General features: G+C 42.5%; 1 protein-coding gene across 6 annotated transcripts in view; it reads left to right on the top strand.

The window, feature by feature from the left end:
- The window catches only part of foxp2 (forkhead box P2), a 107,445-nt gene that overhangs the window by 62,745 nt on the left and 24,655 nt on the right, over positions 1–20,045 (top strand). For 4 of the 6 annotated variants that reach the window (XM_073816165.1, XM_073816199.1, XM_065264145.2 and 1 more), the window contains 6 exons: positions 3,428–3,517; positions 11,250–11,387; positions 13,029–13,136; positions 14,810–14,993; positions 15,747–15,960; positions 18,136–18,240. In XM_073816165.1, the coding sequence (XP_073672266.1) occupies positions 3,428–3,517; positions 11,250–11,387; positions 13,029–13,136; positions 14,810–14,993; positions 15,747–15,960; positions 18,136–18,240 (839 nt within the window). The remainder of the gene's footprint in view (positions 1–3,427; positions 3,518–11,249; positions 11,388–13,028; positions 13,137–14,809; positions 14,994–15,746; positions 15,961–18,135; positions 18,241–20,045) is intronic. The other 2 variants (XM_065264147.2, XM_065264146.2) reach the window with 1 other exon arrangement.

Here is a 20,045-nt window from a genome sequence, read left to right on the forward strand (position 1 = left end):
TCAACAAACATTTTTAAGACATTTTAAGGGAAAGGATAAAGTACAATGATTAAACATTCAACTGTTACTGGAATTACTGAAGTGTCTCTCTGATATGCAAATTGAAGTTGATCGGTTTCCTGTACCTTCCCAGCCTTCAGGGTTCGTATCGGAAAAGCCATTAAAGGTGTCTGACTATAGGCTATAGCAAGCGTCGCTCTCTTGACCTCTACCATGTATTGAATGACTTCTTTGACTTTGCCCTTTGTTCACGAGAGGACAGTGAATCTGTATTGATCGGGCGCAGATAAACATTTCCTTCTGCTAATTGTTGTGCTAAAGCCATTAGCCGACCGCTAAAGCCACACAATCACAGTCACCGCTTGGATGGGCGTGAAATCTTCCACAATTTACAATCTCATCCACGCCGTCTCACTGATAATGACTTGAAATCCAAAGCATGGCAGGGCGGCTTATAATTCGCTCATGCATCCGAAAGTACCACACGCACCGTAACTAATACGTAATTTAGTACGTAAAATAAAGCACATTGAAGCTTGAAAAGTTGTTTTGCTTAAGCCTGTTGCATAACTCTATCAGTTCACAATATTTCTTGCTGCAGCTGTTTGCCCATAACTTACTGTAGATTTAAATTTATGTTATGTACAGGCAACAGTTTGTTTAAAGATAAATGAACATTGAACATTAACAAGACTTTATCTTTACAGGAAAAAAATATAAAGTAACAGCATCATGCAAAGCGTTACTGAGAATCAAAATCAGGAAAAGCTTGATGAGGATTTCTGGTTTCCAGAATGCTTTGCATGAGGCTGTTTTTTATACTTTTATTATTTAAAGACAAAGGCTTGTCAATGTTTACTGTTCATTTTTCTTGAAACAGATTTGCCAATAAATTGTATAAATATAAATCTACAATAAGTTACTGGCAAACTGCTGCATAACTACAGCAAATCTTTTACAATCTTGTTATTGTCAACATACAACAGAATTTAACTAATTTTACTTCCTGATTTATATATATTAACAAACAAAGAGTCTTGAAAGTATTGATTTCATGTAACCTGAATAAACTTTAAACTTGCTTTACATTTCAGGTATTTTATCAGAATTACAGTGACTTACAGTACACTATGCTATATATTTTCTTAATATGTGGATTTCCTGGGAATCTAACCCCATGCTCTCTCAATTGAGCTACTGTACAGGAACGCCAAGCCAGTCATCCTAAAATGTGTCCATGTGACCAAGTAAGCCATGTCTGGCCAGATTTATATTTGTTTACAGGTAAATTGTGCATAAAGCATTCATTTTGCATTCAAAGACAGGACAGGGAAAGGATTAGAGGCAGACCAAGCACTCAGGTATCTCCTGAAGTGCAAGGTCTTGGCTTAGGTTTATGTGTGTATACATTTGAGGAGACCGATCGATGCTGTAAGGATCCAGCACCACTGTGTTGTGTTTGTTTACCAGGAGCTCAGAGAGCCTGGCTCCTTACCACTCAGCCAGACAGACAGTGGCAGCCCCTCGCCCTGTCTCTTTATAATTGATCAGGGGGTGGCTGCCTCCCAAAGGGTTAAGACGTGGCAACTTTCTCTCCCTGTCTCTCTCTCTTTCTCTCTCATTCTCTCTCTCTCTCTCTCTCTCTCTCTCTCTCTCTCTCTCTCTCTCTCTCTCTCTCTCTCTCTCTCTCAGCTGTTTGCTCAGCATCTCAATGTATTAGATCAAACATTGTTCTCACCAGCTAGCAGAGCAGTGCCATATGCACATCCTGTCAAGGCAGCTGTTGTCATGGATACTGGCAAGCACCAGGAAATAAAGCAAAGCCCTTGATTCCACTGGAAGAAGTGTCAGCCTCTATCTGAAGTCGCTTTTTTTCCCACCTCTCGACCTTCAGTCTCCTTTTCCAGACAGACGAAACACCAGTGAAGTTATTGTGTTGTTTATGTTGTTGTATTTATTTTGTCACTTCCGTCTTGTGCCGTGGCAGCTGGTAAGTTCTGCAAGAAGTCTTAAGGAAGTCAGTAGAGTTGCTTCCCTTTGAAAAAAGTATCAGTATTCCTGTAGATGCTTTAAGAACGTAATGATTTCAACACTTCCATGAAATCGTAGTATTACATGTACACAAAGATTTTTCGTAAAGAAAATGTGGTGATTCTTCTTGCAGCAGCTGCCACGTTTTATGCAGTTCTGAGTGTTTGTTAGGTTGTTGCTTGGTGGTTTTTAGGGTGTTGTGTGTCGTTTCTTACTGGTCAAGGTCAAATGAGTCCAGCCCTGAGTCTTTGTGATATTCTGGTCGCTAGATATGGCCGAAGTCCCTTAAAGGAAGTCGTGCCAGTAGCATGTTTACAGCGCCTTCAGGCAGTCATTTAAGTCATGCAAGACCTAAAATCCTCTCTACTTGAATGGGGAAAGGAGATATCTCTAAAATCACTTGTGACATATTTCTGACCAACAATTAAACCTGACATCAACATGCCATAACTTTTGCGCTACAAAACACTTTTCTCAGGTTGTTTTAGCTACTGCGCATGCGCACAGGTTAGCCAACGCCTCACGCGACTCTGTACAGAGCCACCCAGTCTTTATCGATTGATGATTGGTTCTTTTTACTGTAAGGTGGGACTTATGTCATCACAATGGCCATATTGAGCATTGCATTGTCCCCTATTTATAGTAACAGCATTGCTCAATCTTGTTATATCCAATATCTTTTATATAGCTCAGGTCCCTCTTTAAAGAAGATCTATGACATTTTTAGTCTTACCTCTTTGTAATCCACAAAGCAAAAATAGTAAGTTTGGGTCTTTCAAAACAATGTCAATTTCCAAATAGTGATGATACCTTTGCTAGCATATACATCTCAAATGTATATTCATAGACCGTATTTGTTATAAAACTGGTTTGAAGTAAGTATTTGGAGTGACTTGGCGGAGGAGTGCCACAGTCACCAGCGTGTTCAGGGGCCCGGCTAATGCTCGACTCCTTGTTAATTCACTCCTGAGGTAATCTGATGTTGATTTTGTCAACTTTAATTACAGCTTCTAGGAACACTTCACATCGTCTGCCTCTACTTCAAATTGATATTATGAATATGCAAATCGGCCGGTAATTTGCAGAGAAGTGGGTATTTCAGCTGAGCACACACTAGACAGGTCAATACCACTCACACTGGTGTGTTTTTTTTTTCGATTCCTGCTCTTCAGAGATGCTAGACAAACTGTATTTATCTTTCATCACGGCTTCGTAGATTATCATGAAAAAAGTATATCTAAGAGATGCTTCATGGCTCATCAACAACACTGAGTAGCGTAGTGGATTTAATGTCGGATTGATGTCACCTTTCGCTGTGTTTGATATTCGAGTGTGTCGTGAAGTTGAAAGGATAGAAAAACTCATTTTGTGTGTCCCTTTCTCTGTCTTTTCCCAGGCCCTACAAGCAGCAAGGCAATTACTCCTACAGCAACCAGGCAGTGGCTTGAAGTCTCCAAAGAACAACGATAAACAGCGTCCGTTGCAGGTGAGCAGTTCTTCGCTAATCTCTTAAGTCCATCCATAATACATGGCGCTCTGGAAAAGATTTCCTCTGTTCCAGCTCTACTGTTTGATTTGGCAATGTAATTCTGAAGCTGTCTGTAAAACTTCTCAAGCTGTCGGGCCTTGCCCTTTTCCGAACGAAACAATTCCAAGCACCTGAAGTCTCATTGCTCTGTGTGCGACTGTGCTACCTCACCTGTGTCAGACAGACCTCAAAGCTCTCTCTAGCATGAAAAGATAATGACTTTTTACAGAATGTCATGCTTAACGAAGAATTATTGGCTAGCTGTTGCAAATTAACCTGTAAAAGAAAAACAACCTGCACCGACATCCTAACTAGCTTTCATTTGTACCCCTCCAAGATAATTTGCCATTATTGATTCCAGCTGCGGCATATCGCTATTGTCAGTGCTTTGGTAAAGGTCACGGCGGCATCGCTCGCGTCGCATTCCCTATCACCAGACCTGTTTACTCTCCGGCTGACTACTGATGTGTTATTTCTCTCACATCCCCACAATACAAGTTTGCCGCCTCAAATTGTGTAAGCACTTGACATCTGCCAAGCTCCGTATTTTTAGGTTTAAATTAACTGTGAGGAAAGCGCGCCCTCCTCCGTGCTAATAAGCGCTAGTTTACCTCATTAGTACCTTGCGCATTTAATTAAAGAAAAGGAAATTTGGCACTAACCCTCGTCGGTAATGTTTTCACAGAGTATAACAGTTGCTACACCTTTGGAAAGAGTTGCACCCCTGTGTATTTAATCATGCGTACGTAAAAAAATTTGCGTTGTTGAGCGTCTGATTGGTCCAAGTAGGTATTTTTGTAATAATAATAAATTCAAGGCAGTTTTGCAAAACTTGATTTAGAGAAAAGTTTTTTCTTCTGTGCAAAAATATTAGTTGTAAAACAAAGTCGAGGGGAATGCGGTTTCGTGTATCTCTTGTAGTTTCACGGCCTTCTGTATACTTAGAGAATGGATTCCCGGCACACTGAGTGACTGCAAATTGCCAAGCGACACTTTCGAGAAAACTGACTGATATTGGATGAGGATAACTGGTGGCCCATGACCGAGTTCCTGACTCTAATAACACCAGAGGATTGTAAATATTGAATATTTACATTTGCTTATGCCATCATCCTTGCCTCATGTTAGCTATATGAATCAATATGAATCAGGGCTTGTTGAGCAGTGTCTTCAGGCTGTAGTTAATCAATGCTGTCGACCCTTTACTTTATTAACTTATTCAGTGCTGCTTTAATGGCCTCAATGTCTAGTAGTCTTAAAATTCCCTGTATAAAATAATTTGTCTTTTCCCTTTTGACCTCTACAGTTCAAACACGCACGCTAACTCAATTCAGAACGTGTTGTGTGTGCTTAGACATGCCAAGTAACAAGCAGTTTGAAAAATGGCTTATTTACATAAATAAGTAAACGACCGCACGTTCCTCGACACTGATAAATCCGCCCCTTTTCCTGTCCAGGAAAGCAATCCATAGATCACAGCGTATAAATTATTTACCGCACGAGCGTCTAAGTGCTGGTGCTCACATTTATAATTACTTGTATTAATGTCTAAATCCCGTCGGCTGACTAATTCTATCCACTGTCTCATCTCGCGCCTCCAACGTGTTCGGAAGCTGCTTTCCCACATTTGCTTAATGTGACGGGTCTATTATTATCCAGTAAGCCCGCAGGAAAAGTCAATAAACACCTATTTCTTCTCGTAAATCCTCATGCCTCCACCGCACTGCTTACAAGGATTTCCCAAGGCACACAACAGTCCTCTCGCGTTGTGGCGCCTTCCCCTCTGAGTGGCAATATCGCCTTCGCATTTTATACACTGACATTTAAAACACAAATAAAAGCGGGGAGGACGGAAGGCAGGGAGGATTACAGAGAGCTTGTGCGAATCACAATTGTGTCTCCCGCCCTCTCGATCAGCCCTGTGTGCCATTCTTCTTCCCAACGCTACATGCCAGTTTGTTTGTTTGGCGGAGAGACGGGCTCCACCGGGTGTCTCATCCTGATGCCAGAATGGACATTTAACAGTGGCAGATGCACCGTGCTTACACATGTATGCGACACACTGAATGCCAAAAGAACAACAGTAGTTGGCATAGAGTGGGTGCTGAACAAACAAAAACGTCTTTGCCATGCCATGATATCATACAGTCACCTGGAGGTCATGGCGTTTAAAGAGGGAGAGTTGACCTCTGACCTGTAGGCAGTGTGGGCTCAGGGAGAGCGAGATCCCAAGGTGGAAGCTCACAATGGGAGGCCGAACAAAAGCAATTTCAGCTTCCGCGTGCATAGGCGTGCGACTACCACAGCAAAGACACCGTATTTCCATTTGCCACGGACACAGGCGCCCGATTCATTGACCTTTTTGTTCACAACGCGCGCCGCTAATGTAACTTTTTCGGAACAAGACATCCACTTGGAGCCTCCCGGTTTGCCTTATTCCAAACTTCCACCCCCCTGCTTTTGGAGAACGGCTGAGCGGCTCGTTGCTCGCGCGCCTTCAGATGAGAGAGGTACGAGATAGCTCAACCCAATCACTTCCTGAGCAGTGAGCCATCCTCAGAGTGTCGCCCGTTTTAAAGGTCACCAACGCACAGCTCATCTGAGCGTCAGACTCCTGAGCCATGTTCCTTAAAATTCATCTACTCAGACCACCAACTGGAACTGTGCACAAAGCAAGTGGAATTTATAAAAGAGACTTGTACCCCTAATATTAACATTCATTATTAACAGCGTTCACCCCAGACAAAATAGTGAACAGTGGCAAAGAAATGGAAAAAGTTGCAGTTCCTTATTGATTCATTTAAGCATCAACTTTGATGTTTTTTCTAATATTGTTTAAAAACGCAATTGGAACTGATATAGCATTTCCATTACAATTAAACATTTGGGAGACACTTTTATCCAAAGCGAATTACAGTGCATCACAAGGTATACAATTTTTTCAGCATGTGTGTTCACTGGGTTCGAACCCATGATCTTTTCGCAATGGAATATTTGATCATTTCAATGATAAATATTTGACTTCATATTGAAGTCTGATTTTCGATTTCAGACTTGACCAATCTAAGCTAACTCGTCTTAAGATAAATTAATAAGACACTGGAGACTCAAGCATTCGCTCTCCAGTTGTCATATTAGAGATCATCTATGATTTTTCTTTCTTATGGGCAGTAAGGAAAACAACACAGGTTACCCAGTTTCCAGAACTACGGGGCAGTGTAGGTAAATCGCACGGGATGCGGATTGCATGGATTTGTAATGTGATGCAAAAGAAGCTGAAGTATAACCCTTAGGCAAGAGATGGAATGTAGAAAGTAAAAAAATTGTGCAATGGCACTGCTTTGATGTAGAAGCAACAAATGTACCTTCTGACAGAAGATGCATGAGAGTAATAAACCAGGTCCAGCGGCCCTTACACATGCAGTCTGATTACTCTGGCCAGGGTGTTAATTGGATCCTAACTGGCAGATCTGATACGTGTAGCCCGGTGGTGGGAAGTCTTTCCAAGTGATGAACTATAATTCAGCGAGCTGCTTGAAGCTTGTGTAATTTACAGCGTGTCACTTGACGACGAGAGCGATCCAACAGGCTCCCTATTACCTGGGACATCACAAAGCTTTCAAGAGAGAGAGAGAGAGAGGTGGGGGTTTGATGTGGAGAGAGAGAAATTTACCTTCCAAACTCTTATAGAAACATTCCTCTTGTAGCATTGCACGTAAACTTCCCATTAGCCCTCTTTAGTCCACTCTTTGCCCATTCATGTTCAAAAAGCTTTTCTTTTGACTGTATCTTTGCATGATTTGCTCTCCTCTTTAGTGCTTAAGACCCACTCGTAGTTCCTTGGAAAGCACACGCATCAAATCTCTGTTTTGATCCTCCCGTGCATTGATGGAAATGATCAATCTTTGCTGAAAGCCTGTTGCATCTTTCCAGCTTGAATTCCATTTGAATTGCAATACACTTCCCATAGTGTTTTGCTGAACTGTAAAATAAATTGATTTGGGAAAACCTTCCTAATCCACTTAACTCCGGTACAGAGGAGTCTCCACATTGATCCTCTAATCTGAACGATCACTGCATGTGTGGCGAAAGGAGAGAGAATGCATTTCAGGTTTAAATGAGAACAAGTGTGTATTTGTGCGTCAACGGCCCTTGAAATCGTAAGTGTGTGTATTGGTGTTCGCCATTTAATCAATAAACCCTTGAATGCAGAGCCATTAATTACCGACTGAATTAGTGCTGCTAGCTTTAGAGATGCAGAGGGGTCAAAAGTCATTTCCGAAGTCCAGGAGTCTCCATCCAAGGGAGCGATTGAGATGAATTAGCGAGACGGTTTCCTTGTTTTCCCGATTTCTCCAAGTAAAACATGCTTTACCCCTTAATTAACACGTCTGTCGTTTTCTGGCAAGTCGCTGAGGTAATTACCGTTACTCGCCCTCCCATTTCTCATTTTATTTATCTAAACACTATCTGTGGCGAGTAGCACCACCAGCGCTTCTCTGAAGTGGTTACATTATTCAGCTATTCAGAAGCCCGGGCACCTGCACCACACATCTTTTCTGGAAACCTTCTCCGTTGAGCCGATGAACTGTGCGGAAATAAATAATTGAGTTCTCTCTAATTGTTTTAGCTTGAAGTTTGCAATCGTATTGCCACCAGTAATTTAACATTGCCTTCAAAGCTGTTGTGTTGAGAACACACCAATGCTGAAAATGAACAATGTCTTTGTATCGGTGAGAAACTATCGGCTTTTGTTTATTATTTCATTATTTCAAGGCTCGGGTCGTGGGTTCTTTAGTTTCGGCATGCACCACGCAGTGAAGTCAACATGTTGCTGGTGTCGAGTTGACCTTTTCTGCAATGAGATGAGTTTAAGGCTGTGAGCTGTAATGATCTGCCCATTCTTCAGGAGGAGCACTGATGTTTTTTCTCATCACCGGCCAATTTAAAGCTATTTGTCTACTCTCTCCCTCTCTTGGGTTTTAAAGAACAGGTCAATGAAGATCAGCTTGTATTTTGTTTTCCAATAAAAATCAAAGTAACCTCGCTTTTTTTTAGATCATGTCATTTTTTTGGCATGATTGTTGGTTTAAAAAGAAGTAATTTTTCTCACTGAATACAAACACTTCTAGGACTGTTTTCAAGAGCAGAATGATGTGTTTGATGCAAGCTCTTTTGGGTTGCATCATTGGCTCCCGCAGTCATATTTTTCATCCTGCAAGGGAAAGGCGCATTATATGAGTGTTTACGGCTCGACCCTTCGGCAAATGCTCATTAATTATGCCCCTTCTTGGCAAAATCATTTCGGGGAGAAGCAATTCAGCCTCTGTTCCTTTCAATTCACCCGGCTTGTCAATCATCGCCCCCCGCAGTATCCCGCGGAATGGAGGTGTTATATTCCGCCAATTATCATGTCATATACTCGAAAATGTAAATGAACGTGTGTGTAAAATTAAATTTATGGGTTGTCAGTGAAGAATAAGAACTAGGAGAGCAATTACTTATCTGCTTTCATCTCTCAGCCTCTGATATATCATGCAGAAAACGCCGGCGTTAAATGCTGAAATTAGCAAACGTGCGCCACTGGGGAGCGAGTGGGCCAAACCTTTAACTTTCTCGTTTCTCATCTTTTTGTTTGGAAGAGCAATGAAATTTTTGTTGGTCTACAAAAAGCGAATGATGGGCTTTTCCTTTTATTTTGAATTAGGGGTTTGCGACATTTCACTGACGTTGTGGTCGATAAATAAACTCATAGACGATTGTCCTGAAATGCAAATGTTTATTGTATTCTGTGTGCGCCGGGGTGCAAACAAGGTGATCGTTCATTATTCAGTCCGTAGCTCATTTAAATCTGCGAATAATGGGCATAATGAGAACATCTCCTCTTGTATTTTCATACTTTGGTTCATTTAGGCCAACGTAGAACCCTGGCTGAACCTGGGGGTAATTACACATCACAAATGTGTCTTAAGGTTTAATAACATTGAAGGTGCAAGCATACATTTGCATAATTACATGCAGCTGTTTAATTTGTGACTTTGTTGCTTTGTTCCTATTGTTTTTCTTCTCCCTCCATCTTCAAATTAAAGAAAGACAGAAGAAGGGAGAGAAAGTGTATTTGTGCGTTGAGTTTTGGGGCCGTCTAATGAAGAATGGTGCTCAGGTTTGTTTGAATATGAATATGAGCGAGGATGGAGTGTGACCTTCAGCTCCGCTACTCAGTTCATCAGGATTAGTCAAGCTCGGCGCTCAGGAGCGCTAATGCATAATGACTTCTAAAATGAAAAATGTGTAGTGACCATGCAAATGTCTCTGCTAATCAAAGAGGGGAACCTGAGCTGGGCCGAGCCAAGAGACTAAAACAAGGACGTGTCAAGGCCCTGAAAGCTCAGACGTACGGAAAGCAATCAAGCGCTCTTGATTAGTCGTCGTAAGGAGGGCTCGCGTCACGGCGGGTTCCTGACACGACGCTCGCCACGTTCTAATGGATGCACGGTCCGTATCGTCTCGCCCGACGTTCGTGCTGCAAGTTATCTCTTTCTTATACGTAACGCGGAGTATAGGCTGTTTTATGTGAATGTATGCGTAAAGTATAATTATTTGACTTGTACATAAATACAGACATTCACCTATAGGCGCATGCGCGACCGATGCGTATGTATGCAGGGTTTCAAAAATCAGGCCATGCACTCTTTTAATGGTGAAAATTGCGTCACATGCACTGTACGTGGACCCTCCCGTACACGTAAAAAATGAACTATACTGTACTTCGGCCTTTCGTAATAAAATTGTATCAATAAAGATGTTTACCTTTCATGACATCGGAGACCTCAGTGTCTTTGTGGCAGACAGCATTTATCCAAGTTACTGTGCTGAGTAACATGCATCAGAAAGTACAAAGGCGGCCCTAAGGAGTCAGCTCTCAGTTTGTAGAAAAAACTATTTCACTTCTCAACATTATTTGTATTGTTTAGTCTTGAAGATTTGAATTGAGATTCGAACATTTTCTTTGTTAATATTCATGTTGGCAAGAAAAAAGCTCTGCTCGGAAGATGTACTTGCTTTATTGATGTGATTCTGGTCTGCGAAAATATTTTCTTTGTTTTGTGTTGTTGCTGAGAAAAGAGCAAGTATTCCTGCAGAGTTTGACAGCTGGTGTTTTAATGATTCTTATCATTTAAAAATGACATGAATTTTTTAAAATGACATCTCGTAGAAGACTTGTGCCTCTGGCTGCTTTCTTCCAAGCGTGCAACTTGAAAACTTCAATGCGCAGCGAGAGGCAACTGGTAATTCCCCTCACCTCTGTAAAACAGAATACTTCAGAAACGCTCAGCTTCAGTCAGAAGTTTCTCGCCGACTTTTCAAAGCTCGAATCCACTTTACTCGACAGGCCACGCGTCCGCTGTCCGCTGCCGTCATGTGCATCTTCCTGCAGTTTTCCTTGCACTAAGAATCGCCCGAGGGAGTTCACAGGTTCACCTAATTAAGGTCCTCCTCTATTTAAAGCACACTGCTTTTCCCACCGAGAGCAGCTGACAAAATTATATAGAGTACACATGCACATACAGCATGCGTGATTGCACGCGCTGCTTGGAAGTCCTTATAGTTGAAGCTCTCCAGCTGGAGTTGATGAAAGGTTTTAAGTAAGGATGTTCTGATGTTCTCAATGTCTCTTGTATCTCCTCAGGTGCCAGTATCTGTGGCAATGATGAGTCCACAGGTGATCACGCCTCAACAGATGCAGCAGATCCTTCAACAGCAAGTCCTTTCCCCACAGCAGCTCCAAGCACTCCTACAGCAACAACAGGCCGTCATGCTTCAGCAGGTAGACACACAGTTGTTCCCATCATTCACTTATGTATTGTGTATGTAACGGCAGCATGCATATCTCTCGGTTCTCATCTGCACTTGACATGAGGGGAAACAAATATAGACAGGTGTGCAATTAGTTGTTTTTAGCCGGGGTATCTTTTGGGGATGGACACACACCCAAGTCAGACAGGAGAGTTAGTTTGCACTTTAAGTCGTTTGAAATATTTTAATTACACATTAATTAAACTGTTTATCTCTGTCACAGTTGTGTTACAAAATGTGCCGTTTTCTACGTAGACATCAAATGTGAAGCAGGATTTAACATTGGGTCAGGCAAATTTTTTTTGGACGCAAGTAGCACATGTTTGCAGCAATCGTGCAGAGTAGTTTGAGTAATCAGCCTGTGCACATTCGCGTCTATTGGCATCCTTGCGTTGACTTTGTATGTAAACTACTCGCGCAAATTATTACATTTGCGTTGGGTGTGTATACCCCATTAGTGTAATTGTCAGTTCTATAAACAAAAAAGCTGTGGTGTTTTTTCAAAAAGTGCACCTTTGTATCTAAACGGTGCACAGTAGTACTTTAAAAGTGCATATCTGTATCCAAATTTATAAAGCATGCATACTCCCAAAACAGGGCGTAAGCCAGTGTCCACGTTCAGGTTGTGGTCTATAAAAAAACAAACTTGACGGGAGAATGGGCTTGCAGGGTGGGATCTGAGGATGATTCATGTACGCACACTTGCGGGTGATCTGTGATTTATGAAGGGAACATCGCTTTGTTTTATAAGTCTTAATATTTTTTGGCGTATGCCACTTTTGGCTTTTGTGCGTACGTAGAGTTCTAGTAAGGATCCTACGCACAGTTGTATAAATGAGGTCACAGCTTTTATACCTTGTTTCTGACGGTGTCGTAGTAGTTGGAGATACATGGGTCGTTTTGTATTTTTTTTTTATGGAACTTAAACTTATGTTACCCACACCGCAAGCACCAGGGCTTAACGTATCAAAGCACGTTCGCTTACTAATATCCCGCAGCACCGACAAAAGTAGATTTTATCTTTAAGTAATTTTGAAATCTCTCAGAATGAGCTCTTCATTAAAAACATCTCCATTAACTCAGTTAGTCTTGATTATAATTAGGTCTGTATAATCGATGTCAAGCGGCACACGTACAGAAGACGGAGACGAGACGGTGACGCCGGGCTCCCGCATTCTGCCGATGAGCTCCTGAGGACAGCACTCAGCCCAGGAGCGCAGAAGTGTGCTAAATGCATTAATTCACAATGATGAATTCTCTCCTTTGAGTGCCTCGCATTCATTTCAGAATTTCACTGCCTGTCAAGGCATCAGAGAGGAAAATATATATAGGCAATAAGATTAATTGTTCCTCCAGCGGTAATGTGCAGCCGCATAAAAGTCCATATGGAGATGCATGATGAGGGGAAGTGCTGGTCTCTTTGTCTCGACCAGAGAGAGATGTTATTTATGATGTGACATGCAGAAGCACATCCAGGCGTATCGCGCGGCCCTAGAGATGCCTGCAGTTGTGTTTGTTGAGTTCAGTTGTGAAAAAAACTGTAGTTGTGCTATTAATGGACCGACTGTGGAAAAGGTAAAATAAAAAAAAACTTTTTTTTAATTGTTTGTAGTTGTTTTTCTGTCCGCAGCAACACCTGCAGGAGTTCTACAAGAAACAACAGGAACAACTTCATCTACAGCTTTTGCAGCAACAGCACCCGGGCAAACAAGCGAAAGAGGTATGACACACATTGATACGCAAGTGCAATGCTTTCTTTCATGTTCGCTACAATGAGCTACTTGTAAATCAGTATCGTTTCTCAAGGGAAACTCAACATGTTTGCGGCCAAGGGTGCTTGAATAAGAAAATGTTGTCAAGTGTCTTAACTCCGTCCTTGGTGAAACGTTGAAACGCAAAGTTAAGTCGACGCTAAAAGCGCAGGGTCTGCTCATTAATGAACCGCCGCGGCGGGTTTGGGCCGCTTGCAGAAAAGTTCGACCACAGCGAGCTCATAAATCAAACTGACAGTCAGACGGCAGATCCTCCTGACAGACGGGCAGAAAGTGATGTTGCATCAAAGAGGGAGGGCAATCCAAACAAAACGCATGGAAGCTGTTAAATTGATCAGCTAGGTATCGCGGACAAGAAGCGTTCCCCCCCACGGCCCCCAGCTGTCTCTTCAGCTACCACCTTTAACCGTTGTCTCTCTTCAAGCAAGCCATTATGCAGGGCCTACAGAAAGCAGGGCTGACCTCCCGGAGGCTTTCTTTCTGTTTGGATTTGTGAATAGATTTTTTCAGGCTGCCGCCATCAAATATGGAATAGAAATTGCTCCCTTATTTCTCACGAGACAACGGGGCCAATCCGCGCCGCTCACTCCATTATGCAGTCTGTTTTCCAGTGAGCGCATCACGAGTTTTGCTTTTTTTCTCTCGCTCCTTCATCCCTAAAATAAGAGATTGAGGTCTTCCTCACAATCTTGACTGAAGGTTTTCCTCCGGCGTCTGCTCGGTTCCGCTCGCACCGCTGGTGTAATGCAGAGTTTAACTTTTCTCCTGTAATGGGGGGTCTTTGCTTTCTTGTCACTGAGTAATTCGTAATGTATTCTGACAGGAGAAGAGGAAAAAGAGGGTTGAAGCTAACAGGGTCTCAGCAGAAACTAGCTCTCAGTTTGCTAATGGACCTCAAGAGACTTTGTCCACAGAAGCAAACTTCAGTCATTTTTAGTCAGACCAGCTAATAAATCGTGTCTGTGCAACTACTACATTTCCATAGATATTGGATACAAGATGTCTGTGTTTCTGACATGTATGAGATAGTTTGAACATCAGGTCACATGAATCAAGTTATAAACAGTTTAAATATGAGGCAAGTATTTATTGTATTTATTATGTCACTCGAGTTTACATAAGGATGGTTTTCCATACATTTCATCTGCTCATGTTTATTAATAAGTCTCATTGTTCAGATGTTCATTGCAACATTTAACACAGAGCTGCATTGAATCACCGTGTTGTTGTTTTTTCTGTGCTCTGCTGCCATCACTGCAGTTGTTGTTGTTTTTGTTGTCTTATGCAAGAGGCTCGACTGGTAAACAGAGCTGAGAGGGGAGGAGGGGATTGCTGTAAATCTCTATCTTTCTCCCTCGATCACTCCTCCCTGTGGCCCCATAAGCTATAATGGACCATTAGAAATGCAAAACAATTAACTATCAGTGCTGTAAGGAGGGAGCATGCAGTACATGCCCCCCAAACACACACCTCCCCAATCTCAGACGCTCACCGGAGAAAGAGCAAGGTTCGGGAGGGTGGGCTGCATGCACTTTGGCCGCATGCATGCATTTTCTCGCCCTCATGCGATATGTGTTTACGTGTGTGTGTGCTCACTCACTTTCTCTCTTTCTCACTATAGCAACAGCAGCAGCAGCAACAACAGCAGCAGTTGGCAGCGCAGCAGCTGGTTTTTCAGCAGCAGCTCCTGCAAATGCAGCAACTGCAGCAGCAGCAACACCTGCTCAACATGCAGCGGCAGGGCCTCCTGTCTATGCCCCCCGGCCCAGGACAACCTTCCCTCCCCGGACAGACCCTCCCACCAGGTAAACCCCTCACGTGACTGCTGACGACCATATGAGCGTGCATGCACGTGTGGGCGAGAGAGCACGTTTGTCACCTGTGAGTTGTTGTGATTTCTTTTTTGTGTGTGTGTGGCTGCAGGACTTTTTTTCTGCTTTCTCACTCATTTCTATGTGTGTGTGTGTGTGAGGTTGTTGTCTTCTTCCTTCCCTCCCTCCCTCTCTCTCTCTCTTTCTCTCTCTCGCTCTCTCTTTACCCTCCCCTTCCCTGTTGTTGTTGTTGTTTACCGACTCAGTGCGAGCTGAGAGCTCAGAGGAAGACGAGCTTTGCCATTTGCTTTTCTTGGAACAAACACCTGGCGCTACAGCGTTTATCGAAATGGCGCTGGATGATAATAGTTTGAAAATGGCTCTTAATTGGAGTATCACCGTGGCGACATGGAGCAGATTAGTCATTTTATCATTGGAGGGATTATACCATGATTTGATTCTGCAGGCAAAAGCTTGTTTATGAATGCGTAATCATGTGCAGATGAGTCTGGTTGCTTCGCACTCCTGGATCCGGTGGAGATGAGCGTCCAAGTCGATCTCGCGCCCATTTATCTCCAGATGCTAAAGTGTAACACTCAGGTTTTGGCGAGTTTGAATACGCAGCAGAGCAGCGCAGGTTTACCACCCTCATTTGTGATACGGGACTTGGAATGGGTGGCCTGGTTTAAACTGTTAGTCCTTATGGATTGTTTGCTTTCTAAAGCTGTTTGTGACTCTGTCTTACAGCTGGCCTGAGCCCCGCCGAACTCCAGCAACTTTGGAAAGACGTGACTGGCAGCCACACCATGGAGGACAACGGAATGAAGCACAGTGGCCTGGACCTCACCACCACCAACTCATCCTCCACTACCTCCATCAGTAACCCCAAAGCTTCTCCACCTCTCACTCATCACAGCATCTCCAACGGGCAGTCCCCGGCTCTCAACAACCGGAGAGAGAGGTAACCTCAATCACATACTGTACAACAGGTGTTCCTGTAGCTCAGTTGCTCAGCATTAACAGCGCAAAATGTTGTGGGTTTGATGCCCATTGGATGCATACTGACATGCGGATAAAAAATTTATTTTTTTGAATCGCTGCGAATGAAAGCGACTGCCAATTGCGTAAATGTTAATGTAGTTGTATCATGGGTAAAGCTCAGGGGGTCATGATTGGAAGGTTGCTGGTTTGAATCCCAAGCAATCACCATAGTAAATCACTTTGGATAAAAGCTCCTGGTAAATGTGCTTGTTTGCTCTCAACGCAAACAGACAAGTTATTTCATAACGTGCAAATCCTATTTCATCAGACTTTTAGCGGTGCATTAAAACACCAAACCAAACAACTAGTTAAACTATTATTTATCAGCTGTGTTAAAAAACATTAATGTTCCTATTCACAGAACATGCTCATTCCTGAAGGAAGCACAACTTGTTTTAGTTTGCGTGTTTATTAATATCACAACTTGTTTAGCACAACTTGTTTATTAATATCTAGATAACGGTTGCGATAAGGCGAAAAGTCCCCTGAGACCGCACGCTATTAAACCCACTGCCTTCCGGTATATCAAGCGCATGGAGCTGCCTCTCTCAGTGGCAGGAACACACAGTTCACCTCACTGTACATTAAGTATTTAGTACCTCGCTTTTCTTTTGAAATTGCTTTGCTGGCGAGGCTTGTCATGTAAATAGAAAACGCAACGCTTGTGTGGCATTTCGTGAGCGTCTATCCATGCAAAGGAATTTTTATACACAACATGCCTGCTGTAAAATATACCCGTGCATATTTCTACATCCTTCTGCATCTATTATTAAGACATTAAGTGTCGTTTGTATAGTAGCACGTAGCAACAGCCGTCAAATTATGATTGGGGGTGGATGTCTTGCATAATTGGTTTCAACTACGTAGTGCTTTCACATAAAAAGCTGTCATGAGAGAGATAAAGAAAGGAGAGAGAGAAGGGGAAACAATTTAAGAAATAGGTTACATTGCGTTTTTTCATGTTGGTGTCGTCTTATGGGCCTATGGTTGCTCGTAATCATGAAGTGTGCTTGCTATGATCAATAAAGGGAAGATAAAATACCCAGTGGGAGGAAATATGTGTATGTCTCATTTTCACACATTAGCCTCTCAAAACCATTAGGAGCCACAGTGTCAAGGTTGTAACTTACCTCAATGCCTTGTGTCCTTAAAGGGGACATGTAATGAAAATCTGACTTTGTGCTGTAAGTGCTGTAATTGGGTCCCCAGTGCTTTTATCAACCTATAAAATGTGAAAAAGATCAACTCAGTAACTTAGTTTTGGTAAACTATTCTCTGCAAGCATTTGAAAAAATAGGTAATTGAAATTTGGCTCCCCTTGTGATGCCAGAAGGTGATACTACCACCCCTAATCTGATCTATCCAACCACTGCAATGCTATTTAGTGCAGAGAGAAAGAGAAAAAAACAATTGACAGCACATTTGAGTTTTAATTTCAACAAACCACCATTATGGCGATCAGTGTTTGCATTTCATTAGCTCATTTGCATTTTAAAGGACACACCCAAAAATGGCACATTTTGCTTACACCTACAAAGTGGCAATTTTTACATGCTAAAATAAATGATTTATATGGTATTTTGATCTAAAACTTCACATATGTGCTCTGGGGACACCAAAGATTTATTTTACATCTTAAAAGAGCCTTGTGAAATGTCCCCTTTAAAACAGTAGGTTTACCTCAAATGAATCTCCTGATGAAAATTAAAGTACACTGGCTATTTTCTTTTCAGTGTTTACACAAGTTGTCCGTAATAGCTTTACAAGGTGAAATTCTGAGGGAAAGTCAGGGGATGTTACTTGGTCGGCCAAGTGTTTTTTAAATACACTTATGTCTTTGCAGTAACACACTGGATCAATAATCTGAATGTGGCTTGGTGTTAAATGAAAGCATGTAGGTTTTATGCTTTTCTGGGCATCAGGTCGGCATCCACCTTTTGCACCCATCAGCATTGCAAAACAGCACTTATATTGACCTGTTTGTATTTTGACCTGACAGGAGCCTACATGAAAATAAACTCTCTAATGAATTTGTCACTATATATTTTTTATTGCCATGGTTTAATTCCTATGTATTCACGCTCTTTTATTTCAGTGTAGTGCATGAAGAGACTGGGGCATCACACTCGCTCTATGGTCATGGAGTGTGCAAGTGGCCAGGATGTGAAAGTATCTGTGATGACTTTGGACAGTTTTTAAAGTAAGTGGCCTTCAGGATTATGTTAGTGTATTTAGGCATTGATTATGTATTCAGTGGTACAAAAGGAAAGTGGACCTAATATATAGCTTTGAGGTACTAATATGCACCCTTTTAGATATAAAGGCCCAGTGACAGCTTTCTTCTGAGACTGTGTGAAAGATTTAAACAGCAAAATCATCACCTCTGTTTTAATCCTCTCTTTAAATGAGAACAGAAGTTTGGGGTAATCAAGCAATTTTCCCCCACCTTAAAATCGAGTTTGTACAAATTAAAGTTTGTATTTTTCCAGAGATTTCACTCTCACGCTTAGCTGTAAATGCGAAGACGAAGAGCGAATCTCCCGACAGATTTTCTCGAGGCGTCTGTCAGGTTGTCAGAGGCAGTGCTCAGAAATGACCGCAGATTGAGCTCGTATCTCCACGGCGACACGAATGGATGATGGGTTGGCGACAAGCGTCAAAAAGCTAATGGCAACCGGCATAGCCGCTTACAATGGCACGTATGCGGTGTTGTCATGGCGCGGCTAACCGAGTGAAATGAACCCTTCATGCTCCATCAACAATTTAGTTAATTAGCTCATTTGTAATTGGTCGGCTTTGTTGCCGGGATGCAAGCGGGGGACATCAAAGGAGAAGGTGTTTGTGGCGGGGGAGATTGCAGGTTATCACATTGCCACTCCGAGGAAAGAGCCTCGTCGTCAAAGAATGGAGAAATAGTTCATTTGAATATGCTAATTAGGTCCATAATTAAACGGGAAATAATAATCTCCTGTACGTTAGGCGGGTGTAAATGTCCACGTCAATTCATATAAAACGCCATTTGAGAGTGGATACATTGTTACTGTTTTGGTGAGGAAGTGGGGGTTGGAGAACATCACAAAAGCTTTATGCGTAATCTAGACTTGAATTTATTGCTAAACACTTGTTTTATTTTATGTGACTGTCCGACAACAAAGCAAGAACCGATCGTTTTTACCTCAAGGCAAGCTTTGGGTTAGTTCCCCGTCTATTCTATCAACGCATTTTTACTTACCTTCAGGGTAGCACGGCACGTTTCGATTTTAACTCAACGTGTGCTGGTAACTGTGCGAATCAGCTCTTGAAGATAAAATCAAACTATCTTAGAATGACAGCCCATGCAATAAGACACCCAATCCATCTTCTCGTATCTCTGCCTGTTGTTGAAGTAGGGGTGAGACACCCATGTTCGCTCTCCGAGTCAAAGACGCCCATACTGTAACCGGTACATGAAAACATTCCTACAAACGACAGCGTGATCTGAGACGTGGAGATGGCGGGTGGCGCTGTGCCTTGGAGGAGCGTTTTCCGGTGTCAGGAAGATGCTTTTAATGTCTTTCAGAGATGCTAGTCACTGCTGCGTATCATCCAGGTACACACGCCTAAAATGGTTTACATAAAATAGGTGTCAGACTCAAATGGCACCTTTGAAGGCAAGCGGGGGGCGGATTCACCCGGCCCGTAGCTGGCGGAAAAGAAAGCTCCCTCAGTTTTGTAATCTTTGTTGTGTTGCTGAGAAAGTTGTCAAGATCAGCATTTAACTGCAGCTCGGCACTCTTTCATGCCATTCACACCTGGAGAGGGTAGCCAAGAGGTGCCTGGCACGTTATATTAGCTCTGAAGTTCAAATGGTGTGGATACGTGGTATATGTGACTGCAAGATGTTGCCCTGTTTGTGTTTCACCTGGAGACACACGTTTATTTATGCAACACGATTCAGGGCTTATTTGGGGGTTACGTGTAACTAAAAGGTAAGGGCTAATGAATTCATAGCACTTTAGCGCTGTT

Source organism: Paramisgurnus dabryanus, chromosome 1 (genome assembly GCF_030506205.2).
Source record: "Paramisgurnus dabryanus chromosome 1, PD_genome_1.1, whole genome shotgun sequence".
In the NCBI taxonomy this organism is placed as follows: Eukaryota; Metazoa; Chordata; class Actinopteri; order Cypriniformes; family Cobitidae; genus Paramisgurnus; species Paramisgurnus dabryanus.